The sequence below is a fragment of the Lepus europaeus genome, chromosome 4 (genome assembly GCF_033115175.1).
Source record: "Lepus europaeus isolate LE1 chromosome 4, mLepTim1.pri, whole genome shotgun sequence".
In the NCBI taxonomy this organism is placed as follows: domain Eukaryota; kingdom Metazoa; phylum Chordata; class Mammalia; order Lagomorpha; family Leporidae; genus Lepus; species Lepus europaeus.
This window is the reverse complement of record NC_084830.1, coordinates 47869968-47897451: the sequence shown is the minus strand read 5'-3', so window position 1 is coordinate 47897451 and position 27484 is coordinate 47869968. Positions and strand designations below refer to the sequence as shown.

At 40.9% G+C, this 27484-nt stretch overlaps 1 protein-coding gene across 4 annotated transcripts; it reads left to right on the top strand.

Moving 5' to 3' along the window:
- The first annotated feature begins 494 nt into the window (after positions 1-494).
- On the top strand, positions 495-24542 carry PLEKHF2 (pleckstrin homology and FYVE domain containing 2). 4 transcript variants are annotated; one of them, XM_062188214.1, is made up of 4 exons: positions 495-700; positions 2162-2213; positions 3403-3520; positions 21895-24542. In XM_062188214.1, the coding sequence occupies exon 4, from the start codon at positions 21909-21911 to the stop codon at positions 22656-22658; it is 750 nt and encodes a 249-aa protein (XP_062044198.1). In that variant the 5' UTR covers positions 495-700; positions 2162-2213; positions 3403-3520; positions 21895-21908; the 3' UTR covers positions 22659-24542. The 4 variants fall into 4 exon arrangements, with proteins under 4 accessions (XP_062044198.1, XP_062044200.1, XP_062044199.1 ...); XM_062188216.1 differs by lacking the exon at positions 2162-2213; XM_062188215.1 differs by lacking the exon at positions 3403-3520.
- The last annotated feature ends 2942 nt before the right edge of the window (positions 24543-27484 follow it).

Below are 27484 nucleotides of genomic sequence, written 5' to 3'. Positions count from 1 at the left end.
CGCCGGGTACCCTGGAGTGGCAAACACAGGTGTGCTCCGACGCCTGGGAGCATCTGAATCCGGAGCCTTCCCTCTCCGTCCTTCAGTTTCCTGGGGAGGCCTGCTGTGGAGGTAGTCTTCCATTCTTCCAGGCTCCCTGAGAACTTGGCACACACCTGAACAGTCCTCTCCCAGGGCTCGACCGAGCCAGGTTACTCGCAGTGCGCGGACCGCACCGGCCATGAAGCGCACGGCGCACGGTGCAGCGCAGGAGCAGGCGCCCCACCCTCCCCGCGCTCGCCTGACGCCCGGGTGGGTGTGGCCTCAGCCGAAGGCCCCGCCTCTGGAGCGCGTCGCGCGGGCAGGGCGGGGCGGGGCGGGACCAGGGAATTGGCAAGAAAGGGCGGGGAGCGAGCGGTGCGGGTGTGCTCGTGCCCGCGCGCTCGCGCCCGGCGTGAGGACGGAGACGCGCCCTGCGCGCGCAGGGGAGAGGCCAGCCCAGCAGCCGTTGTGGGGTTCGACTTGGAGGGGCGGGGGAGTCACCTGCGAGCGGCTGCGCCGGCCGGCCGCCCGCCTGCCGCGTCTGGATCGCGCCGGCTGAGCGGGGCCGCTGGCCGCACCGAGCCCGCGAGGTCAGGAAACGGGAACGGGCAGAGTCCGCGCCCGCCGTCAGCGACGCGGAGGAGTCGGTTCTTTGCCGCCGCTGCCTGCGCCCTGCGGGGTAGGTGAAGCCGGGCTTGGTGGCCCGCCGGCTGCGGGTGGGCTGAGAGGGGAGAAGCGAAACTTTCGGGCGCTTCCTCCCGCGGTCCCGGGGCCGTCCGCGGCGCGGGGAGGTGTCGCCGTCGCGGGCGGCGGCAGCTGCGGCGGCGGCCGACGCCATGTTGGGGTCTGTGAGAAACGGGGCGCTGTGGGGCGGCTCCCCCAGCGCCCGGGGCCGGCCCGCGGGCAGGTCGCGGCCGCCGTCCCGCCGGGCCCTCCAGCGCCGGAGCGAGCCGCCTCCGCGTGCGGGACGCAGCCACTGCAGGGGGCCTCGGGGGCCGCCCGGGAGCGTCCGGCCCGCGTGGGTCCGCGGGAAGGGGACCCCCAGGTCCGGCGAGAAGTTGCGGGGCTTGAGGACCGGGGCCCAGGACGCGGGCAATGCCGTCTCAAGACCCCGGCGCCTTGCTGTGCGCAAAGTTCGCAGGGTGTGGATCTCAGGGCGACCTTGTAACTTGAACATCATATTTTTGTGTGACTTGGGCGGGGAGGTGGGGAATGGCACTGTAGGGGGTTTGCTTTGATCGAAGGGATGACTTGGGCACTTTTTTTTTTTTTTTAATTTGGAGTCCTTTAAAGTTTTCTGGTCTTTCGCCGATTTTTTTTTTTTTTTTCCCTCTGAAGACATGCTATCAGAGGCCGAGAGCTCGCTGGTGTAGCTCTCAGTACCTGATCGCAATAACTCGGATGGGTGCGCCGTGGACAGGAGCAGAATTCAGGTTTCGGATACCTGAGCCCTTCGGTGTTAATTCGTAGACCGACGAAGTAAATGCCGTCTTTGTCGTGTTCTAGTGCGGCCGAAGAGACTCTCTCTCAAAGTAGGATTTAGACACTACGTTGGCCGAGAGACTCGAAGGCGTGTGTTGTTCTGTTAAGAATACAGTGAAGTGACATTTCCAAGTAGTTTTCCTCCCCGTGGCTCCTTAAGGGTGCATGCCTTCCGTGTGTCGAGCGGTTTTTTTTTTTTTTTTTTTGTACCCTTGGTAGCTCGCGGGGTCCTCAGGTTAATTCAGTATTAACAAAGGCTTCTATTTTTAATCTCCTGGGTCATGACAGCAGGGGAGGTGAATGGTATTAAGTTACTTATTTGGAAAGCGCATGTAATCGCCTCAAAAAAAAAAAAAAAAAGAAAAAGAAAAAAACTGGTGTACTAAGATCTCAGAAGAAAAGATTGAGTTTCAGTCGCCCCAGTAAATGAATAAAAACTATTTTTAATAAAACATCTTTGCTTTAAAATCCTGTTAAAAGACCGTTAACCACAAATGCAGTAAACTCCAAAACATGTTTTGGAGAGCTTCTCTTTTTACACTTTCTGGGTGAAAATGTAATTTTTGCTCAGCTTCGCTTTCTGGTTATTTTAGTTCTTACAAATCCTTTTTGTTTTGCTTCATTGTCAAGTAAATGCCATCCATATTTATTTTTATAGCTGAAGAGTTAGTTGGACTTGAGATGACTTCACAAACCTAGCAGCCAGCCTGGTATGTTATTAACTGAGGTTTTATGGCTCTGAAGCCTTCTCATTTTTCTTACAGTGTAACTTTACTTTGTAGGGTACATAACCCATTCATGAGGAGCGGTCCTTGTCCACCTTGTTTATTCTCATCACTGTTCTCTCTGATTTGATTTTAGCGCCTTAGTATAAATATTTCCTAGAAATCTGATTTACAAGGGTTGTTCTGCCAAAATTTTTCTTCCGAAAAATACTCGCTTAAGCCTCTGCTCTTGGAAGCTTTTTCTTCACCGTTCTTCCATTCCACTTCCTTTGTCTTCTGAGAACTCCGTTCACTTCCCCCGTGGTATCCCGGTAAATACTGTGGCGCTTTGATAGCAGGCATCACATGGCTTCAGCTCTGATACTGCCCTTCTGTCCCCAGCATGCTGAGAACATAGCAGATGCTCAGCAAAGGTTTGAATGGGTTGCACATATGTTTGTTCCTTGTAAATATGCTTCATGAATTTCTTATTAAATTGTAATTTCCATGGGCATCGTGATTAAATCTCTGTGAAGTCTTTTCCAAAGTACATACCATGAACTCCATTAAACCCACAGATTGGTTGATGAGACTTTTTGTTTGTTTATTTATTTTGTCAGAATTTACCTAGTTAACTCAATGAATTTTGGCCTGAAGGTACAGAATTTGAATATTTATGAAATTTCCAAGTAGATAATTGGCTGAAGTATAATCACTGATGAATGGAAAGAAGCTGTGGGATCACCAAAAGGATTATAATCATTATCTTTAAATGAAATTGAATTTGCTTATGCTTGATGGACATGTCTTTTACAATATTTATTTATTTGAAATTCAGAGTGACAGAGAGAGGAGAGAAAGATATTACATTGGGGCTGCCATTGGCATCCCATATGGGTCATGGTTCGTGTCCCAGCTGCTCTGTTTCCAATCCAGCTCCCTGCTAATGTGCCTGGAAAAGCAGTGGCAGATGGCCCCTGTGCTTGGGCCTCTGCACACATGTTTGAGATCTGGAAGAACCTCATGGCTCCTGGCTTCGGCCTGGCTCAGCTCCAGCCATTGTGGCCTTTAGGGGAGTGAACTTTTGAATGGAAGATCTCTTTCTCCGTGTAACTCTACCTTTCAAATAAATAAACCTTTAAAACAATACACATTAAAAAAAAAAAAAATCTTCTCTCTGCTGATTACTTCTTAGATGGCTGCGGTGGCTGGTGCTGGGCCAGACTGAAGGCAGGAGCCTGGAACTCCATCTGGGTCTCCCACGTGGGTGGCAGGGGCCCAGGTTCTTGGACCATTTTCTGCTGATTTCACAGGTGTGTAAGCAGGGAACTGGATTGGAAGCAGAGCAGCCAGGAGTCAACCAGTGCTCCAATATGGGTTGCTGGTGTTGCAGGTGTCAGCTTAACTTGCTGTGCCACAACGCTGGCTCTGGAAATACTACTAATACCTGAAAATTTTGAAGGTCATGTTTCTATATTTAAGCCCTTTGATAGAACAACTCATTGTTGTTCCACCAATTATTGTTTTGTCAGAATTTTCTTAGAATTTCGTTTTAAAATGTCTTGCTTAATGGAATTGCCTTTCTATTGATATATTTATCTTTGAGAACCAACTTTTGGAAATGAGCTGTTTAACAATGTGGGTGCTGGCTTAACTGAAACAGCCTTCCTAGGCATGCTTTTATGGTTACTAATTTAAGTTGCAAAATCTCACCAGGATAAAGTGTTCAGTAATTCTGTAATGACTATAGAATTTGAGGTTAATTTCCTGTTTCAGTCCAAGATAACTTTCGCTCTGGTCAATCTGTAAGACACAAACTGGAGTGCTGAATTTGGGGAGGTCCTTGGAAGAGAAGACATTCAGGTAGTTTCTGTGAGTGTAGTGGAAAGCAAGCAAGTTGTAGGTAGGGTGGGCTAGAACAAATAAAACAACTGAAATCATATCTCTGCTAGTTTCTTACTTGTGACTGTTGAACAAGGCACTTCACTTCTCTAAGTCACTTCACTTCTCTTAGCTTCTATGGAGTCCTTTGTGAAATGGATACAGAAATATTGGCCTCACAATGTTGTTAGTTAATTAAGTTATAATCTTAGTGAAGATTCACTTAAGATGTTTATGGAAGTGTGTTTTGTAGTAGTATTTTAACAAATGAACAGAGTGGCATTGAATTATATGGAAACAGAATTTGAAAATTTTTGAAGGAAAGTAGCCTTTAGAAATATCTAATTTTCTTTCTTTCCTTTTTTTTTTTTTTTAAGATGTGTTTGTTTGAGAGGCAGAGTTACAGACAGAGAGAGAGGTCTTCCATCCACTGGCTCACTCCCCAACAGTCAGAGGTGTGCCGATCTGAAGCCAGGAGCCAGGAGCTTCTTCCAGGTCTCCCACGTGGGTGGAGGGACCCAAGCACTTGAGCCATCTTCTGCTTTCCCAGCTCTTTAACAGAGAGCTGGATCTCAAGTGGAGCAGCTAGAAATGAACCAGCACCCATATGGGTTGCTGACGCCGCATTTGGAGGCTCAACTCACTACGTCACAGCACTGGCCCACATTTAATGTTTGATTTTGGCTGCATGTTAGCTCCTGAGAAGCTTCTTAAAAATATCGATGCTCTCCCCTCCGCTTCTCATTTTAGTCATCTTTTGAGGGGCTGGTGTTGTAGGGTCGCAGAAGCCACTGCCTGTGAGTCTGGCATCCCATATGAGTGCTGGTTTGGGTCCTGGCTGCTCCACTTTTGATCCAGCTCCCTGCTAATGTGCCTGGGAAAGCAGTGGAAGATGGCCCATTCTTGGGCAGCTGCACTCACCTGGGAGAGACCTGGATGAAGCTCCTGGCTCCTGGCTTCGGATTGACCCAGCCCTGGCCATTGTGGCCATTTCGGGAGTGAACCAGCAGATGGAAGACCTCTCTCTCTTTCTCTCTCTCTCTCTCTTTCTCTCTCTCTCTTTGTCTCTCCCCCTCCCCCCACTCTTTCTCTTGCAGGGGCCCAAGCATTTGCGCCTCTTCCTCTGATTTCCCAGATGCTTTACAGGGAAGTAGACCAGTGGTGGAGCAGCGGGGACATGAACCAGCACCCATATGGGATGCTGGCGCTGCAGGTTGCCCTATATGCCACAGTGCTGGCTCCCCTACTGGTGTTTAACACTGTTCCAAATACCCACCCCCACCCTTGATTTGAGTGTGCAGGCATGGTTGAGAACCTTTTATTAATTCAGTTTCCCATTTCCTTTTCCTTCTTTTTGTTTTGTGGTAGAATAAAAGTTGAGTGGTTAAGTATCAGCCAAAATCCCATTAGGCTATGAAGGATGTATTTGCCGCTGAGGAAAGTGAAGTACATAGAGGTTAAATAACAGTTAAATTCATTTCTGGCCAGAAAATCCACATTTGGAACTAGTTTGCTAACTCCAGTGACCTTCACCTATGCTCTACGTATTGGCCTACAGGTGGGGTCATGTTATTTAAACTTGTCACCATTTAGAATTACTCTAGCTCAAGTCTTAAACCCTGTGGCCACAGAGTGATGTCTGGTGAAGCAGCTTTTTATCCTCTTGCACTTCCATTTTCTCTCTGGTCATTGGTCTTTCTTTCCAATCTTGCACTTGTAGTTCATGTTCTAGCCATGAGTTCACTGGCGGTGAACTGTCCTTGACCTTTGCTGTCCTTGACCTTTGCTCAATATAACTGCCTAATTCTCAACTTAGGAATATCATTATTAACTTGTCTGCTTCTCTCTCTGCCCCATTCTCCTCAAATAATGACTGTTAACCTGTTTGTTTTTCAGCTTTCTGTGAACTGGTTGCTTTGGTTTCTGATTCTTTTCTCTTCTTCATTTTTCTAACTTTAACTCTTTTTTTTCTCTCTTGTATTTTCACTCTACTCAGGTTGCTGACCCCATTCTTGAAACATGTGACTTTTAAGTGACCTTATTCCTTTGAGAGTGATTTGAAATTTTTTGATGTGAATTTTCTGTGTTCTTTGCAGAAAGTTCATCTTTTTTTTTCTTCTTGCTTTTAGAAGTAGAACTGTTTTTAATTCTCTATACTTGTTTCATTTAAGCAATTCATTTAAACAAGTTGGGAAAAAAATAAAAAAAGGTTTTTGTATTCTTTGTTTTTACTTTTAATTGTACACAGATCTGTATTTTGCTTTTTACACTTAATTTGTTACACATTCTTTGCATTTTGTTCCTTAATTTAAAAGTGTTCTTGTCTATAAGGGGTTATGTGTTGATTATAAAATAATTAGGAGATGTCAAAATATTATTGCTCTGGCACTTAGAGATAACCAGAACTAATTTTTTGATGTGTGTCTTTCCAGCTTTATTTTTAAACAAAATTGTACTTTGTGTTTAGAAGTCTTTAATAAAATACTTTCTTTAACAATGTTTTCACATGAAATGTTAAAGCATCTTAAAAATTCATGAGTATACTGTAATTTACTTAAATTAGTTTCCTATTGTTGAACATTTAGATTGTTTTTGGCTTTCCAGTATTATAGATAGAGCTACAGTGACCTTCATGTTGATAACTTTGTACACTGGCCTAATTATTTTTTGTCTATATTCTTGGAAATAGAATTGTGTAAGCTTTCGAAAGTGTTTATATTGCCAGAGTGGCATTTAGAAAAGTTATTACAGTATTCAGAATATGAATGTTGGTTTTTCTCATATCTTAATATTTCATGTTCATTTTTTTCCTTTGTGAATGATAGCCAATGTTTTTCTGTTTACTGGTCATTTCCCTTTGTTGTTTTTTATTTGAAATTGCTGTTTATATCTTATTGTTCTTTTGGGATAGTTTTCTTTTTCCCTAAGAATTTGTTGGAGCCCTTTGTATGTATGTTGACTCTTTGCCATATTTTTCCTTAATACTTTTCCTCCAATGTTGAAATTTTAAGTTTCGGCCGGCGCCGCGGCTCACTAGGCTAATCCTCCGCCTGTGGTGCCAGCACCCCAGGTTCTAGTCCCGGTCGGGGTGCCGGATTCTGTCCTGGTTGCCCCTCTTCCAGGCCAGCTCTGTGCTGTGGCCCGGGAGTGCAGTGGAGGATGGCCCAAGTGCTTGGGACGTGCACCCGCATGGGAGACCAGGGGAAGCACCTGGCTCCTGGCTTCCGATTGGCGCAGCACACCGGCCGCAATGCGCCGGCCGTAGTGGCCACTTGGGGGGTGAACCAATGGCAAAAGGAAGACCTTTCTTTCTCTCTCTCTCACTGTCCAACTCTGCCTGTCCCAAAAAAAAAAAAAAAAAAAAAAAAAAAAAGAAATTTTAAGTTTTAACTTATTTATTTGAAAGGCAGAAAGAGAGAGGGAGAGAGACGACAATCTCTCCCATCTGCTGATTTATTCCTCAAATGCCTGCACTGGCTAGGGCTGAGCCAGACTGAAACCAGGAACTCTGAATGCGGGTGTTCCAGTGTCCTTTTTTTTTTTTTTTTTTTTAAAGATTTATTTATATATTTGAAAGAGTTACACCACAGAGAGAGGAGAGGCAGAGAGAGAGAGAGAGAGAGAGGTCTTCCATCCATTGGTTCACTCCCCAATTGGCTGCAAAGGCTGGAGCTAGTCTCTGAGATTTGTGATACAAGTGAAAGCATGTTGAAAAGATGCTTTGTTCTGTTTTTCTTCTATTATCTCTTCCCTTGCTCCTCGCCTGCTTTAAAAACTAGATGTCACTCTGCCTCACTAGAGCTGAGTCTTTTTCCTCCTTATTTTTCCCATGTGTCAGCCAGCATCTCCAGTTGGGTGACAAGCAAATGTCTCTCTGTCCTGGAACTCCTTGCTCATCCTGGCTTCTTTGCTCACGTGACAGATGCTTGTCCTGTGGAAACTCTGAAGGACTTCAAGATAAGTATGTCCCAATCGTATTCTCTCCTGAATGCCTAGTGATTTATGCTTGAACCTTTGACATCGCCTTACATTCACTTGTCATCCACATACTCAATGAGCTCATAAATCTCATAATGCCTTTTCTCAGTAATCTTTCTTACCTTCTGTCCTCCCCTTTTCCATTTCTGCTGTAAATTATTGTGATGCAGGCTTTTGTTACTTCTTACTTGGAAACTACTGTGATACTTTCTGACTGGTTTTCGTGTCTTCAATCTTGCTGCTTCTTATTCTCTCCAGTCCACCGTTTCTGTGTAGTGATTAATCTTCTATCTAAAAACTTTATCTTTGCATTGCCTGTATAATAAAGTCTAAACTCATCAATCTGATGCTTCCTTTCTTCTGTAGTTTGTCTCTTCCCTATCCTTCCAAACTTAATTCTACTGTACCTTCTCCTGGCCCTGCCTCCTCCAGCATGTGGTCAGTACTTCCCGCTTGGGGAGTAGATTTATGTACCATCATCTCTGCTTTCCTCCCCCCTGGCCAATAGTTGACACTGCTTTTGCTGTAAGGCTTAGCTTGAATTTCATGTTCCTTGAGAGTTGGACCTGGGTGTTCCAAGTCATTTCAACTCTTTGACCATCAGTTCAGCTCTTTGACCGGGACCTTCATTACTCTTTTTTTTGTTTGTTTGTTTCATTTTTGTTTTTAGTAATGCTTTTGGTTTGTTTTCCTCTGCTGTTTTGAACTTTGAATGTATAGATTTGAGTTCTTCATATTCTCCAGTTCATACATAGCACATTACAGGAGTACCAGACCCTTTTCTCATTTTGTTTGTTTTTTTTTCCTTCTTTGTCAATTACTCCCATAATTCTCTTTCCTGTAGAAGCACACTTGAATTATATATACTTGTCTATAGACAGATAAACTTATGCATGTAGCTATCTTTCTTCTCTATGAAGATTTTTAGTTTTGAGTCTTTTCCATCTTTTTTTTTTTTTTAACTTTTATTTAATGAATATAAATTTCCAAAGTACAGCTTATGGGTTACAATGGCTTTTCCCTCCCCATGACTTCCCTCCCACCCTGTCCCCTTCCATTCACATCAAGATTTATTTTCAATGATCTTTTTATACAGAAGATCAATTTAGCATATATTAAGTAAAGATTTCAACAGTTTACAGCCACACAGAAACAAAAAGTGAAAAATACTGTTTGAGTACTAGTTATAGCATTAAATCACAATGTACAGCACATCAAGGACAGAGATCCTACATGAGGAGTAAGTGCAGAGAAAACGGTCAGTAAGTATTTGGGTACTTAGAATCAATGGAAAATTAGTAACAGCTTTATTTGTTTCCATATTACTTAGACTACAAGCAGTAGATAATTTTAATCTTATTATTCCTTATCCAGTTAGTCTTTTCAATCCTGAATCTTATTTTTTTCTTATTTCTTCTGCAAGCTTCAGAATCTTGATCAATTCACCCCTCTACTTTTGAAGGTTTATTTATTTATTTGGAAGTCATAATTACAGAGTAAGAGGGAGAGACAGAGAAAGATCTTCATCTGCTGGATCACTCCCTAGATGGCCGCATCGGCCAGCACTGAGCCAGGCTGAAGCCAGAAACTAGGAGCTTTATCTGGGTCTTCCATGTGGGATGCATGGGTCCAAACACTTGGGCCATCTTTGGCTGCTTTTAGAAGAGGAGCAGCCAGGACTCTTAACGGGCTTGTATAGGATGCAGGCACTGCAGGCGGTGGCTTAACCTGCTGTGCCACAGCGCAGGCCCATTTTATACATTTGTATTTTCAGAGCTTTGTGCCTTTACTTACCAGTTTTGGCTTTTAAAGTTACACTTAACTCGGTACAACCTGTTTCAAGTGTTCAGATGCTACATTCTCTGTGTCATGCCTCTTCTCCTTTTTCTGCTTAATTATTTTGTTGATATTTTTATTGTAGTACCTAATCTCATTGCCCTTTATATGCAAGCTTATGATACATATCTCAATTCCCAGGGTCTGTTTCATTTCTGTTTTTCCACCAAGCAAAGCCTTGAATGCAGTGAGCAGAATGCAACTGTTTGAATGATACTAAAGAAATTTTGTTAGGGAAGTGACAGAATAACCAATTCTACAGTAACATTTCAGTTGAGTTTTATCAGCTTCATTTGTCAGTTATAGAATACTTTACAACTGTCAGCACTGTATAGCTGCCCTGTGGAAATATTTTTGAAATGATGCAGTTTTTTAATCTGAATTTTGTTGATGATGAAAATATACACACATCATCAATTTTTTTGTTTGCTAACTAAACAGCTGTGCTTTTTGGAAAGAGAAGAAATCATTTATATGCATTATGAGATTGTGATTTAAAAAAAAAAACAGGATCTGCCAATATATATAGTTTATAATTAGATACTATTTTAAATAGGTCACACCATTTGCTTGTAAATTTAGCATCTAGATCTAGGGAAGCAGTTGATGTATAGGGTGTGGTTGCTTTTTTCTGTAAAATTAATATGTATATAGACATTAAAAATGGAGCCTTTGGTGGTTTTCATTAAACTCCATATGGAGAAGCCACTGCCACTTCTAACTGCTGATTATATTCAGCTCAGTCATATTGATGACATGCATTTTTATAGGTGCTATTGAGAACACAAACTTGTAGGAAATAATATTCTTGTTTTAAGATTTTCCCAAATCTGTTAGGAATAAACAGGTGTACAGTTTTATGAAACATAGTTGAATATATGTGCCATAAAGTGATATGAATAAACAGGTGTGAATATTTAAAGATGAAACAACATCTGGCTGTGAGGCTGTTGAACTGAGTGCATCTTGCTGATAAGATTTCAGCAAAGAACACGAGAGGAGGACTTGTTGAGCTTAGAGATAGGGAAGGAAGCCCAAAGCATATTCTAGTGATAACTAGTATCAGATTTTTTTAAAAAAAATTTTTTTATTTACTTGAAAGAGTTACAGAGAGAGACACACACACACAGAGTGGGTCATCTTCTGGTTCACTCCAAAAATGGCTTCAACGGCTGGAGCTGGGCCAGTCTGAAGCCAGGAACCAGGAGCTTCTGGGTCTTATTCGTGGATACATTGGCCCAAGGGCTTGGACTATCTTTGGTTGCTTTATTAAGAGCAATAACAGGGAGCTGGACTGGAAATGTAGCAGCTGGGACTCAAACCAGCGCCCATATGAAATGTCAGCATAGCAGGTGGATGGCTTTACCTACTACACCACAGCACAAGCCCCAGTAGTCAGGTTTGACTCTGACAAGAGAATATACGGAAAGAGAGAAAACCTTTATAATCTTGTGCTGGTTTTCCAAATTGATTTTCCAGAATCTTTGATTGTGACTTAGTTGTTATGTACTCTTTTGGGTTTCTGTATCAAACAGCCTATTTACCAACATTCTGAAGTAGTAATAGCTTTACCTTTTCTTGTTTCCTTTTAGTTTTTGAAGACTCATTTTGAGAATATTTTATACTTGTTATCATATGTTTTAAAATTTTTTCCCTTATTTTGTCGTTGACTTTTCCCAAGTGCATAATTGAGGACAACATGAGTGAAATATTTTTTAAATATTTATTTTTGACGGTAGTAAGGTGTAATGAAAAAAGCATGCATTTTAAAAAAGCTAGCTATGAGAACAAAGCAAAATTGCTTAACTAGTTAAGGACTCAACTTACCTTTTTTTTTTTAAAGTAGATATAATTATCCCTGGAAAGATGATAGTACACAAGAGTAAAATATAGACATGACTAGGATGTGTGTAGATGCTCATTAATGTTAGTGTTTTCTTTTTTACTTTCTTGGCTGAGACTATAGAATAAGTCAAATTTAAGTGTATTTGGTGCCTAGGAAGAGATTTTAAAAAGTAACTGTAGCTTCTCAAAATATGATGCAGGATTTTAAGGTGTTGTTTCTTTTCAATTCAGGATTAATATAGAAATTAAATAATATATAAATTAAAAATTAAATATAAAAGGTTATTCCTAAGAAATGAACTTATTTCCTTATCAGTACTGATTTCTATAATAGATAATTGTTCTATACTCAATATATTACTGCATAATTGTTCTATAATAGATATATTACTGTCATAATGGCAGAAATCCTAGTGGAAATCTTTGTCTCTTTTTGTTGCTAGAATAGGCAAAATTTACTAAAATTCCATATTTAATTTACTGAATTTTCAAATGTTTCTTTTTTGCCTTTTCATTCTGATGTTTTATTTAGACTTTCACTGATTATTTTTCTGGTCATTAGAATGTAGAACTTTTGAAAGTAAGTAACTGTCTTGGCTGCTGCCGCGGCTCACTTGGCTAATCCTCTGCCTGTGGCACCGGCACCCTGGGTTCTAGTCCCGGTTGGGGCGCTGGATTCTGTCCTTTTCCAGTCCAGCTCTCTGCTGTGGCCCGGGAAGGCAGTGGAGGATAGCCCAAGTGCTTGGGTCCCTGCACCCGCATGGGAGACCAGGAGAAGCACCTGACTCCTGGCTTTGGATCAGCGCAGCGCGGCTGCTGTAGTGGCCATTTGGGGGGTGAACCAATGGAAGGAAGACCTTTCTCTCTGTCTCTTTCTCTCTCACTGTCTAACTGCTTGTCAAAAAAAAAAAAAAGTAAACAACTGTCTTGGCCTTTACAGATGGTGAGCACTCAGTATTCTTTCATTTGACATAGGCATATTAGGAGTGGGAACTGTTTGCTTTAAAACTGTGCATTTGCCCAAGGAAGGTGTCCCCAGGTAGTTTATTCCTGTTTTTATCTTTTTTTTTTCCAACCACTTTGCCCTTGGTCTCTCCCATTCCTTTTACATTTCCTGTAAAGTCCCATTTCAGCAGTCATGCAGATTTTAAATCTTGATTCATATTAAGACATAATAAAAATGATTAAAAATTAATTTGTAGGCAAGAGCTTGGCTCACAGTAAACCAGAAACTTGATCATTTTACTATCAAAGACTCATTACTTTAAAGACAGAAGAGGCTTTACAGATTATTTCATTCAAGAATCTTTGAAAGAGCAATTAAGTGATTTTTATGAAATCATTTAGTTTCTGAGTCAAGATTAGAATCCAAGTCTTTTGGTTCATAGTTCCTTGGTTTTTCTTTTTTTTTTTTTTTTTTTTGACAGGCAGAGTGGATAGTGAGAGAGAGAGACAGAGAGAAAGGTCTTCCTTTTTGCCGTTGGTTCACCCTCCAATGGCCGCTGCGGCCGGTGCATCTCGCTGATCCGAAGCCAGGAGCCAGGTGCTTCTCCTGGTCTCCCATGGGGTGCAGGGCCCAAGGACTTGGGCCATCCTCCACTGCCTTCCCGGGCCATAGCAGAGAGCTGGCCTGGAAGAGGGGCAACCGGGATAGAATCCGGCACCCCAACCAGGACTAGAACCCGGTGTGCCGGCGCCGCAAGGCGGAGGATTAGCCTGTTAAGCCACGGCGCTGGCCGGTTTTTCTACTGTAATGCACAATTGATACTGATGCTCACTGATACCAGATATGATGGGTATGTGTAGGAAATAAATTAGGTGAGCTTTCATTTTAAAGTCACCTGTAAGGATGAGATAAGCAGTATTAGTTTTCAGTAGGAAGAACTGGGGTATAGTAATCTGTGGCAGTTGGGTTCTATTCTCAATTATAAATAGGATTTTGTGTCTTTTTTAAAAAGAGTTTTTGTCTCTTCTAGTATTACATTTTTAACAGGTGTTAGACACCCCACTGAAGAACATATTACTTTAAAAACAAGATGTTACCAAAAGACCAAGATGGAGTTTGGACAGTGTAAATACAGTTCTTGTGAAGGAGATAACTTGAAACCTTTCATTGTTTCTGTTGAATTGGTTTATAAAAGTTGACTTTATAAAAGATAATGCTTCTGTTCTTACATTTTAACAAGAAGAGGGCAAAGGAAGTCAAAATCAGTAGAATTCTTGAAATGGCTGAATGTGAAAAGAAACAAAAATTTTCCTATCAATAGTGTTAACCAATTAGATAACATGATGTAAAAATGAGATTAAATTTAAAGTGGCAACAAAAAAGTCAAATATTTGTGAACTTACTAAGAAATGGAACTATCTTATCAGAAGAAACTTACACAATTATTAGACCATAAAAGAATATTTGAATCGTTGGGAAGAGTAAGGAACACTCAAAAGCGTAAAGCTGCTAATTTATTTTGGATTAATTTATGTATGTAATGTTCTATCAGCATTTCAGTGAGATTTTTTTTCTCTTTATTTTGTTTATTATTTTTGAGAAATGGTTCTAAACCTTAGCACATTAGAATTATCTGGTGAGCTTTAAAAATATTTGGTGCTTATGCCATACCCCAGATACCACATATGAATAAAATTATTATCTGGGAAAGGGATTGGGGTTTCAGTATTTCTTCTTTTTTTTTCTTTTAAAGATTTATTTTTTTGAAAAGCAGAGTTACAGAGAATCAGAAGCAGAGAGAGATTTCTTCCATCCACTGGTTCATTCCCTAGATGGCCACAGTGGCTAGAGCTGTGTTGATCCAAAGCCAGGAGCCAAGAGCTTCCTCTGAGTCTCCCATGTGGGTATAGGCACCGAAGAATTTCAGCCATCTTTCACTGCCTTCCCAGGCCATAGCAGAGACTTGGATTGGAAGTGGAGCAGCTGGGACTTGAACTGGCGCTCATATGGGATGCCAGTACTGCAGGTGGCAGCTTTACCTGCTATGCCACCATGCTTACCCTCTTTTTTTTTTTTTTTTTAATTTTATTTGAGAGGTAGAGTTACAGACACAGGGAGAGACAGAAAGATCTTCCATACGCTATTTCACTCTCCAGATGGCCACAGTGGCCAGAGCTGAGCTGTTTTGAAGCCAGGAACCAGAAGCTTCTTCTGGGTCTCCCATGCGGATGCAGGGGCTCAAGTCTTGGGCCATCTTTCACTGCTTTCCCAGTCAAGAGCTAGATTGGGAGAGGAGCAATTGGAACACAAACCTGCACCCATAAGGGATGCCGACGCCAAAGGTGGAGGCTTAGCCTATTATGTCACAGTGCTGGCCCCTCAATATTTCTTAACCTTTGATGCTTATCATCAGAGTCCATTGGTCTCAGTTTTGGTTTATGAGATTTATTTTTTGAGTAGTTCTAATTATTTTAGTGATTGATATTTTGTAACTTTTATTGTTTCTTAAAGATGTTCCAAAGTACAGAAAGAAGACTGACTTATTTTAAAAAGTTGAATAAAACTCATTCTAGCTTGCAGTTCTGTGTAGTTTCATTGGACGCATATAAATCTTAGATATACTTTTGGGATCTTAGTGATCTGACTTTTCTTGTATCTTGAAGCATTTTGCTATTTACATTACTCATGATCTTTTCCCAGTTATGTGAATGCCATAATTGGGGTAAATGCCAGAATAATGAGATTGCCTAGAAGGATGATACAGTGGTGAAATATATTATCACTGTTGTACAGTCTTCATGTTTTCTTATTGCATTGCCCCAAGTAGTATGTTATCTTTAAGAAGATATGAAAGTGGTTCGGAAAAACTCTTTTGTGTCTTTTTGTTTTGAACTTTCATTCAACATGTTTGGGAATTCAGGTTTTTTGTATTCCTTTCTATCTTTAATAGCAAGGAGAGAAAATAGGTGGTGGAAGAACTGCCAGACAAATCAGAAGGTGAATGCAAAGAAACAGCAACACTTTAATGAATCATGTCAAGTGAAATGTCATGCTATGAGGCTTCTGATGATGACTTCTTAGATGAGTTTTCTCAAGCTGAAGAATTAATGAGTAAGGGCCAGTGTTGTGGCATAGAGAGAGAGGTCTTCCATCCTCTGGTTCATTGCCCAGATGGCCACAGTTGCTTGAATCCAGGAGCTTCTTCAGGGTCTCCCTTGCGCATCTTATGCTTTCCCAGGCCACAGCAGAGAGTTGCATTGGAAGTGGAGCAGCCAGAACTCAACCGGTGCCCATATGGGATGCTGGCATTGCAGGTGGTGGCTTTACCTACTACGTTTTACGCCATAGTGCTGGCTCCATAAATAAATCTTTAGAAAAAAGAAAAAGAAATCAGGGGCCAGCATTGTGGCATGGTGAATAAAGCTGCTGCCTGGAACTCTGGTAATCCATTTGGGTGCCAGTTGGAGTCCTAGCTCCTACAGACACCTGCTTGGGCCACCCACATGGGAGACTGGAAAGAAGCTCCTGGCCCAGCCCTGCTGTTGTGGCCATTTTGGGAGTGAACCAGCCAAAAGATCTCTCAGTGAAAGATCTCTTTGTCTCTCCTTCTCTTTCTTTAAAGAATTATTTGAGTGTGTGTTTATATCCTTGCAATATGAAATATATTTGTGGGGGTACTGTCAAGCTTTGGAAGCTATTTGCCCTAGGCAATTACTAATTAATTGTACCCTAAACCTCTCCTAAGTTGCATCATGCTTAAACAGAGGCTATGATTTGTGACTAAAGAGTCATTAAACATTGTCAGGAGACCAGATAAGTAAATCATGGTGTATCCTTTCAGGTGATTTGCTCAAATTAGTATTCTCTTATTTTTCTTTTTTTTTTTCGCTTTTTTTAGAAAAAGATTTATTTATTTATTTGAAAGTCAAGAGTTACACGGGGAGAGGAGAGTTAGAGAGAGAGAGAGAGAGAGAGAGGTCTTCCATCTGCTGGTTCACTCCCCAATTGGCCGCAATGGTCAGAGCTGTACCGATCCAAAGCCAGGAGCCAGGAGCTTCCTCTGGTTCTCCCACGTGGGTGCAGGGGCCCAAGGATTTGGGCCATCTTTTACTGCTTTCCCAGGCCATAGCAGAGAGCTGGATTGGAAGAGGAGCAGCCGGGACTTGAACCAGTACCCACGTGGGATGCCAGCACTGCAGGCAGCGGCTTTACCCATTATGCCATAGCACCAGCCCCCCCTTATTTTTCTTCACAGCTTTATGGTTTGCAGTGAAGATACAGAGGTTAGAAATAGCTTTCTTAGAGTTCTTGTAGAGTTGGTAGAATTGTAAGGAACAATTAATGTTTCATAATTTACTGTTAACAGCACAGAGAAAACCTGTTCTGCTGTAACAGCCCTCATCAAGTTGCTTAACCCCTTTATGTCTGCTTACTGTTCCATAAAATGGAGCTAAAAGTGCATATATCATAAGGTTGCTTTGAGTAGGAAATACAGAAATGAATGTGAAGTACTCAGCGCATTGCGTGGCTCACTGTGAATAGAATTCATTTTAGACTAAGCTTTGCCCCTTACTTCATTGAGCCTGTCTCTTTAGGCTTTAGTTTCTCCTTCAGCTTGCATTTCAGCTAATATTGACAGATGCTGTTTTGGGGGAATAATAAAATATTCTAGTTATTTTTTGGGAATTTGAGACAGTTGAAATCACAAGATAATGAATTATAAATTTATGATGGTATTAATTCCAGATCTAACAATAATGTGCAACTTGTTTACATTGTATATGGGCTGATTAATTAATAACTGTATATCCAAATGAGTAGAATAAGTAGTAGTTTCAGAAACATAAATAGGGGTGGGTATTTGGTGGAGTGGTTAAGATGCCCCTGTTCGATATCAGAGTACCTGGGTTCAGTTCTTGGCTCTGGCTCCCAGTTCCAGCTTCCCACCATGCAGACCTTGGGAGGCATCAGGTAATGGCTCAAGAAGTTGGGTACCTGCCACCCATGCGGGAAACCTGGCTTAAGTTCCCACCTCCAACCTTGATCCAGCTCTGGCCATCATGGGCCATTTGAGGAGTGAACCAGTTAATGGGAGCTCTTTCTGCTTCTCAAATAAATTTAAAAAAAAATTTTTTAAAGGAACTAAATAGATATTTTAGTTCTTAAAAGTGCCTTTATTTTTCCTGCCTAGGGCCTTTGAAGTTATTCCTTGTCTAGCATATTCCCCCTTGTCCCCATCCCTTATAACTGCCTATCCTAGTTTCTCCTTAGCTGAAATGACATCACTTTGGAAAGGCTTTCCCTCATCATCTGGTCTGAGTAGCTCCCGATTCATCTTTTAAAAATCCCTTAAAGAGTCGGCGCTGTGGCTCAATAGGCTAATCCTCTGCCTGTGGCACTGGCACCCCGGGTTCTAGTCCTGGTCAGAGCACCGGATTCTGTCTCGGTTGCCCCTCTTCCAGGCCAGCTCTCTGCTGTGGCCTGGGAGTGCAGTGGAGGATGGCCCAAGTGCTTGGGCCCTGCACCCCATGGGAGACCAGGAGAAGCACCTGGCTCCTGGCTTCAGATCAGCGCGGTGCGCCGGCTGCAGCGCACCGGCCACGGCGGCCATTGGAGGGTGAACCAACGGCACAAGGAAGACCTTTCTCTCTGTCTCTCTCTCTCTCACTGTCCACTCTGCCTGTCAAAAAATCACTTAAAGAAAAATCATAGCATTAATTATTACTTGGTTCTCAATTTCATTTTGTTTCCCTTGCCCCAGCTAAGAATGTAAACCTTGAAGAGCAAGAATCTCACCTATATTGTTTATTATCTTCCTTGCACCCAAATTGGTGCTGGAAAAAGCATTTGTTCAATGTTTAAAATATGAAAAAATTCTCCATAATCGTATGTTACAGTGAAATTACTGTTGTTCATGGTATGATATACAATTTTCTAATTTTACTTTCTGTGTATGTTTACATATTTGCAGGTATCTATGATTATGCCTTTGTGGAGTATAGCATTTACCTAAAGAAACATTTTTTACTATTTCATGTCTCTGAAATTGGGATGCCTTATAATCATGGGCGTGTGCTATGGTTTACTTGGTAACATTTTTGTCTTTATCAGTGACACATAAAATTAGTATGTTTAAGAATCTGTTGCATCTTAGATTTGATGAAATGTGGTTTATATTTGTGTTCTTTTTCTCAATTTTAATACTTTCTGGGAAACAGTACATGATGACCCAAGTGCTTGAGTCTTAGCCACCACGCAGGATACCCAGAATTCCTTACTTTTTAATATTTATTTATTTGAAAGAGTTACACAGAGAAAGGAAGAAAGAGAGAGAGAGAGAGAGAGAGAGAGATATCTTCCATCTGCTGATTCATTCCCTAATGGCTGCAACAGAGAGGTTGGGCCAGGCTGAAGCCACAATTCAGGAGTTTCCTCTGGATCTCCCACATGAGCTCAGGGGTCCAAGCACCTGGGCCATCCCTTGCTGTCCTCCAAGGCATATTGGCTCGGAGCTGAATCTGCAGTGGAATAGCCAGGACAAGAACTGATACCCATGTGGGATGCTGGCGTCCTAGGCACCTCTACCTGCTACATCACAGTGCCAACCCCATTTATGTTAAGTTTTTATTTGAAAGGCAGAGGGAGATATGTGACAGATCTTCCATCTGCTGGTTCACTCCCCAAACGCCCACAACATGGTATATATATATTGAAACAAAATTGGAATCACAGTGTTTAACTCTTTTTCCCCACCTAAATATGTTGAGCATTCTCCCATACTATATACATTTATTTATTTATTTATTTGATGGGTAGAGTTATAGACAGAGAGAGAGAGAGACAGAGAGAAAGGTCTTCCTTCCGTTAGTTCATTCCCCAAATGGCCACCATGGCCGGCGTTGCGCCGATCAGGAGCCAGGTGCTTCTTCCTGGCCTCTCATGCAGGTGCAGGGGCCCAAGCGCTTGGGCCATCCTCCACTGCCCTCCCGGGCCACAGCAGAGAGCTGGCCTGGAAGAGGAGCAACCGGGACTAGAACCGGCGCCCATATGGGATGCCGGCACCCAGGTGGAGGATTAACCAAGTGAGCCATGGTGCCGGTCCCTTCCATACTACATTTATACCTGTCTCATTCTCAAGATATGTGTTGAGTATATGGTTACTTGTTCAGCCAATTCCTCTTGATGGACATTTACACCTTTTCCACTTTGTTTTTTTTCTTACAAGTAATGCTGTGTTGAATATCCTTGTACATATATTCATGCACTTAGTGAAATTCAATAGATTGAAGTGTACCAGGGTTTTCCGTTTCCCTACACCCTCACAAGTACAGCCTGTTGAGGAACTGTTAGGATTTTGTTAATATGATAAGTGAAAAATATTGTAGTATTTTAAATGTCTTGTCTTTAATTATGAATTGTCAAGCTTATTTTCATGTTTTCAAGCTGTTTTTATTTCCTTTTCTGTGGTGTGCTATTGCATTGGACAGTAGACTTTTAATTGACTGATAGATTAGATAGCCCTGATTCAAAAAAGAAACCCTCACAGTTTGGAGCCCTACATTATCAAATTAATCCTTGGGAACAACTTTCAGGGCTGCTAGAGCCTGCCTTTGTGGAGAACAAGGGAACTTTATAAAGATCTAAGATTGGGGAAGAGACAGAATTAAGGAATAACCCCAACCTATCTCTTATAATGGAGGCCAAGAAGGATTACTGTCTCATCAGTTTGAGCTTGTATACTGGAACTTTGACTTTAGACTTAAATGTTCTACTCAAACTTTATTCTTCTTTAATGTGAGTTGGTTGTATGGTGGTGGTATTAGTAAGTTTAAAATAGGACACAACCCTGGGATTCAAGAGAGATCAATATTGGATCCAGTGATAAATTTATGATATTAAATTTGTCTGGCTTTTTTCAAATCATTAAAATGTTCTTAACATTTTGAAGTACCTTTGCCATGTTATACCATGTCAGTTTCAAAGGTTTATTTCAAATTACTTCTGCCTTTTAGGTTCTTCCTCTGTGGAGGAGAGATTTTAATCCTTTGATAAAAGTAAATCTAGAAGAGAAATGGAATAGTCTAGTTTGGGAATTTAAGGAATACTTCTTGGAGAGATGATAATTTAAACCAGGTCTTGAAGTGTAAATAAGAATTAACTTAAGTAATAGTAAGTAGTAAAATAAACAACAGTGAGATGTACTGTAAGTAACAGGGTATTCAACATTTGAGGGGAGGTATGACTTACAGTGAGGCCGAGGCAATAAGCAAAAACCAGGTAATGAAGACCTGTAAACACCATACCAAAATGCATGTGTTTTATAGGCTAGAAGGAAACATTTTAAACAACAGGGTCACACTAACATTTTAAAGATCATTGTCTAAAGATTGATTTAAGGGACAAGACTGAAACAGTTCCCACTGATCAGTTGAGAGAATTGGTCTTGGCTCAGTGCTACTAGCTGGCTGGGAAAATGGCAGTCTTTTTTCTTTTCCTCCCCTCCCCTCCCTCTCTCTTTTCTTTTTAAAGATTTATTTATTTTTTTGAAAGAGTTACACAGAGAGAGGAAAGGCAGAGAGAGAGAGAGAGATCTTCCATCTGCTGGTTCACTCCCCAATTGGCTGCAATGGCCAGAGCTGTACCGATCCAAAGCCAGGAGCCAGGAGCTTCTTCAGGGTCTCCCAAGTGGGTGCAGGGGCCCAAGGACTTGGGCCATCTTCTACTGCTTTCCCAGGCCATAGCAGAGAGCTGGATCGGAAGCGGAGCAGCTGGAACTTGAACCAGTGCCCATATGGGATGCTGGCACTTCAGGCCAAGGCGTTAACCTGTTGAGCCACAGCGCTGGCCCCTCATTTTTCTTAGTTTATTTAATATTTAATAGTTTATGTAATCCCACTGAGATTAAATTTCATGTAGCTGAACCTGTTACTTTGTAGGGGTGACTTAAAAATATTAACTGTCCATGTTGTTTTCATTCTTTTATGTCTCCAAGAAATCCATGCTTTTGTAAATACCTGCTGATCTAGTGTGATGCTGTATGGAAATAAAGTGTTTTGATAATCATAAAGTTGAGAGATGTGAATTTGTGCATTTTACTTTTGCATGAAAGTAATGCATTGTTCGATTAAATTTATATAGCTTATTAGCCTCTAGAATTTATACTTTCTATGACCTAATTTATTTTTCTTTCTTTTTCTAAAGGCTATTAGCAGAAGATGGTGGATCGCTTGGCAAACAGTGAAGCAAATACAAGGCGTATAAGCATAGTGGAAAACTGTTTTGGAGCTGCTGGTCAACCCTTAACTATACCTGGACGAGTCCTTATTGGAGAAGGAGTATTGACTAAATTGTGCAGAAAAAAGCCTAAAGCAAGGCAGTTTTTCCTATTTAATGATATTCTTGTATATGGAAATATTGTCATTCAGAAGAAAAAATATAACAAACAACACATTATTCCCCTGGAAAATGTCACTATTGATTCCATCAAAGATGAGGGGGACTTAAGGAATGGGTGGCTTATCAAAACACCAACTAAATCATTTGCGGTTTATGCTGCCACTGCCACTGAGAAGTCAGAATGGATGAATCATATAAATAAATGTGTTACTGATTTGCTCTCCAAAAGTGGGAAGACACCCAGTAATGAACATGCTGCTGTTTGGGTTCCTGACTCTGAGGCAACTGTATGTATGCGTTGTCAGAAAGCAAAATTCACACCTGTTAATCGTCGTCACCATTGCCGCAAGTGTGGTTTTGTTGTCTGTGGGCCCTGCTCTGAAAAGAGGTTTCTTCTTCCCAGCCAGTCCTCTAAGCCTGTGCGGATTTGTGACTTCTGCTATGGCCTGCTTTCTACTGGGGACATGGCCACATGCCAGCCTGCCAGCTCGGACTCTTACAGTCAGTCATTGAAGTCTCCTTTAAATGATGTGTCTGATGATGATGATGATGATGATAGCAGTGACTAAGGACACATTTTGCAATATTTAATCGGGTGTGGCTATTTGGGAAATCAGCTTTGTGGAAAATGTAAAATTCTGAGCTCTCTCAATTTTGCTCTAGCCATGAATTTGCCTGAGAAACTTTGAACCTATGTGCCTCAATGTATTCTATAGAAAGTAAGTCCCTCCTGCCTTCTTCCCCTCCCACAGTCTTCTACAGGGATAGACTTGCAAATATAGCAGACGTTTTGAATTTCTTACTCTTGTTTATTTCTAGATTATTTTCTTGAAAGGTTGGGAAAAGATGCTTATTTAACAGATCATGTAGTATGTTTTTTTTTTCTGTTATATGGAAAAGCTAAAAGTACAGAATGATGGAGAAAAGAGTATAATGTGTTTAATAATATTAGCTTTTTTCTAACCACTTTACCTAGTGGTTCAAACATTGGTAACAAAAATACATGATTTGGAAATACTTCGGCGTTTTCGTATACCCAGTCGTGCCTTATCTTAATAGCACTGTTACATGAACAATAAGCCCCTACTTTCTCACTTTTAGATTTGTTTAAAAAACACACTGGTGCTCTTTGAGGTAATATAATAAGTGTTTATGAATGAGTTCAGTTAAGAATACTTCTCATCTGACAGCTACAAATAACAGTTTAGAAGTATCTTCATACTAAATGAATGTTTTTCTATAAAGTAGTTGTGATTATACTTTTTTATTTTATAGATACCAAATTATAATTGTCAGATATATACTTTCAATTAATAATCGGTTGTCATTCTTAGATATTTGGTTTAAAATTTATCCATAATACTGAAATGGCCTATTGCATTAGCTTCTGCTTTTAGTAAGACATTTTTAGGTATGAGTTCATCTGCTAACGTTATTTCTAGAATGAAAAATCACATAAAATCCTTGAAAATAAATTTTTTTTTAAAAATTCCAAGATATAAAGCACAGATCTACTTAAGCTTGAAAATCTAGAAGAAATAATGTGTAAAAATGGGCAAGGCAGACCACTTTAACTAGACTTCTTATCTGTGGGACTATTACCTATTTCAGTGTGAAACTATCTTGAATTTACAAAGGTAGTACTATATTTTATAAAGTTTTGTAAAATCTCAAGCAATATTTCTATTTTTGTAAAACAGTTGTATGTTTAATTTGTTTATGAAATCATTTTGCAACCTATGGAAATAGAGTAGCAATTGATATTTCTAAATTGTGAACTTTGAGTCAGTTTAGATTGTTTTTAATGATAGTTTTTCCCTTTTTGCTTTTGAGGCAGCCATTAGGTTGAAAGTCTATTTATCATATAAAACTTGATGCGTTTTGCACTACTCTCTCCATTTGTATGCTGCAGATAACTACAGTCTTTCAAATGTGGAAAATAAGCAGTCTAAATTTGGTTTTGAATTCTAAATCTTTTAAAAATCTGAATATATTGCAAATGTCATGAGGTTGCATTCAGTAACGAGGTGGAGGATTCTTTGATATTTTACTATTTGGTTAAGGCACTAATTTTACTTTATTTCTAAATTTTGAAAGCATCTCTGATACACATATCTTTCTCTAGGAAATGTGAAAGAAAAGTACAGCAGAACTAGGGTTGGTTTTGTTTTTGTTAAATATCAGATGGACTTTTGTTTTTAAGCAATATATACACATAGTCAATCTAAGAAGGACCATGAAACCTGAGAAAAGCTGATGGAGACTTGCTGGTACATAGGAAGCTAGCAAATTCAGGAGCCTTGGGGATGTGTTCTGAGACAGTGTTTGCATTGTCAACCTCCATTCACTTTGTTTTTACAATAAAAATATTTTATAACTTACCTCTTATTCTCTGTATATTGTGACTTGAAGATTTTTCCCTTTTGCTAAGATAATAAAGATACTATGCATAATATTTTGTCTCATTATTAAGAACTGTGAGTGCCTACTGTGTTCAGGTATTATTCTAGGTGCTAAGGGTAGAGCAGTGAACAGAAATCTCCTTTTCATGGAGTTTACGTGCATTTAGAACCCAGTACATGTTTTTTTCCAGGATTTTCTTCTATAATTTTTGAAGTTCTTGTAAATATTGGTTATATAAAAACCTGGAATGATATTGGTGCTCATTTTTCATGTTATTTCTTTTGAAAGAGATTTACTTGGACTACTCAGTATATTGGCAAAATTGATAAACTGTTTTGGAGTGGAAGTAGGGATTGTATAGATGTAAAGGAAAATTACTAAATTGAGTGCACCTTAAAACAAAAATTCATGCCTTTGGATCAAGGGTATCAAATGACCACAGTTAATATGAAGGTTTTTTTTATCATTTTTATGCTAAAATTCTTACAAATAGGTAGTATTAAATTTATATATACTTAATGATTCTTGGGAGTTCCCAGTATTTGATCTGCAATCCCCTTTCTCTGAAATTTACTAATTTTGTCCTCAAAGTAACAAGTGTTTCTGTATAAATCCCACACGTATAACACATTTTACATGGTAATATCAATACCAAAGTTTAGGGTGAAAATACATGAAGTTGGGTTTAGTTTATTGGTAACTTCTGAAAAGTCCTTACAGGCTAAATTATTTTAGATTCATTCAACATTTGTCAAACACTTGCTATGTCTGGTTTCATAGCTGTGTTTGGTCCCCACCAAAATTCGTATTGAGATGTGATCCCAGTGCAGCAGTATTGGAAGGTGAGACCTAGTGGGAGGTGTTTTGGTCGTGGGACAGAGCACTTATGAATGGATTAATGCCTTTTTCACATGAGTTCTTGTTCTTGCTGGACTGGATTAGTTACCACAAGAGTCGGTTATTGTAAAGCAAGGTGGCCTCTCATGTTTTGTCTCTCCCCGATACCCTCCTTTCCACCATGATTTGATGCTGAGTGAGGCAATCAGCAGGTGCAGCCTGATCTTGGACTTCATTCTCTAGAACTTTGAGCCAAAACAAGCCCCCTTCCTTTAAAAATCGCCTTGTCAGGTGTTTTGTTATAACAACAGAAAACCAACCAAGAATTGGCATTTCAAATTGTCTAAAGACATATTTCTATAAGATATATTTCTTAAGGATTGTTATCAGTGACATTCCCTTAAATATCTCATCAAAATGTTTAAGAATTAACTTTGTACTTGGCATCTATAATAATTGAAAAAATTTTAAAGCCACATGCAGACAGTCAGGTACTGCCTAACAACAGATATATTCTTTTTTTTTTTTTTTTTGACAGGCAGAGTGGATAGTGAGAGAGAGAGACAGAGAGAAAGGTCTTCCTTTTTTGCCGTTGGTTCACCCTCCAATGGCCGCTGCGGCCGGCTCATCGCGCTGATCCGAAACCAGGAGCCAGGTGCTTCTCCTGGTCTCCCATGCGGGTGCAGGGCCCAAGCACTTGGGCCATCCTCCACTGCCTTCCCGAGCCATAGCAGAGAGCTGGCACAACAGATATATTCTAAGATGTTAGGTGATTTTTTGTCATTGTGTGAACATAGAGTGTACTTACACTAAGATGGCTGTAATGTCACTAGGATGGGGCTGCTGTCGTATGTGCACTCATTGACTGGAACAGCATTGTGCAGCACACAACTGGTACCCATCACAGATGGGAGGGCTGTTGCTGGAGTGAGTCTTATGGGTTCTTTTCCTCAGTATAGAAATAAAAAGCCTGGGGACAATTTGCAAAGAGGCAGAAAATTTTATTAGAAAATCTTTTACTTGATTGATAAGCAACAGAGAAAATGGTCCAAGAGGAGACCAGGTGGAGTGCCTGAGTGGGACATTGGCTTTGAGAAAGTGTCCCGGGTTTTTAAGGCATTACTGTTTTTTTCATCGGGTCATCTGCGCGGGGGTGGGGTGGGGTGGGGGTGGGGGGTGGTGGTGCCCATTTAATGGAGTTTTCACATAGTTATGTTGATTGGCTTGGGGGTACTGGAGATAATGGGGTCTCCTGGAGACTGTCTCCTTAGGGGCTCAGGCCCCCCCCTCCCCCCGCCTCTGCTAGCTCTGGCTGAAAGATTGCCCCCACCTTGAAGGTATGATTTAAGGCCACAAGGTCACACATGCGGCACAATAAGCTGTTAGTGGGGGAGATGCTGGCTGGCCTGGAGACAGGCTTTCCAGCCACAGCTGACAGCTTGCTTGTGAAGGACATTCTACCTCTGTCTGAAGGGGCCCACAGACTCCCAGCCCCACTGGCCGGCCTCAATAATTGTGCTTCATAGACCAGATTTCAGCAATAGAAGGCAGAATTTTAAACCACAGAACCAACAGTTTCTCTGCATGTGTCTGTTCTAAGTGTAGAAGGTGGCGACTGGCAACAGTAGAATCTTTTGGCTTGATAGCCCTTCAGTTTTCCACATCTTCCCCAGTGCTTACAGTCTTTTTAATCCTAGCCACCTGGTGGGTGTGAAGTGTCTTGTGTATGTGTGGTTTTATTTTTATTTGCAAAAAAACATATTTAGAGTTAGCTGGCTGGACTCAATGTAGATGCTGCTACATTGGTTGGCAGCATCCGAAGCATCAGTCTTTATCTGTGGAGCCTGATCAGGGTGGGCCTTGGCTACATTCCATACAGCATTCCCCGTAGATGCCGATGTGGTGCTGGTTGGCACCAACAATACAAATGTGTTGTCTTCTGTCTTGAGGGCAGATGCAGTGTTCAGGGAGTGCTTGATGTTGGCATACTGGTCAAGCTTGTTTCTCCTGGGGATGATTTGAGGATATTTAGACTGCCTGTGGAGCCGCATTGTCGTAGGCTGCTGGAAGGTGGGTGACCTGTAGATCTTATTTTAAAAAAATTTTGTGATTTTTTTTTTTGAGATTAAAACAAAAAAAATTATTTGAAAAGCAG

What these genes read in the sequence shown, in the direction of transcription:
- PLEKHF2 (XM_062188213.1), top strand. Translation starts at nt 21,909, where the DNA reads ATGGTGGATCGCTTGGCAAACAGTGAAGCAAATACAAGGCGTATAAGC.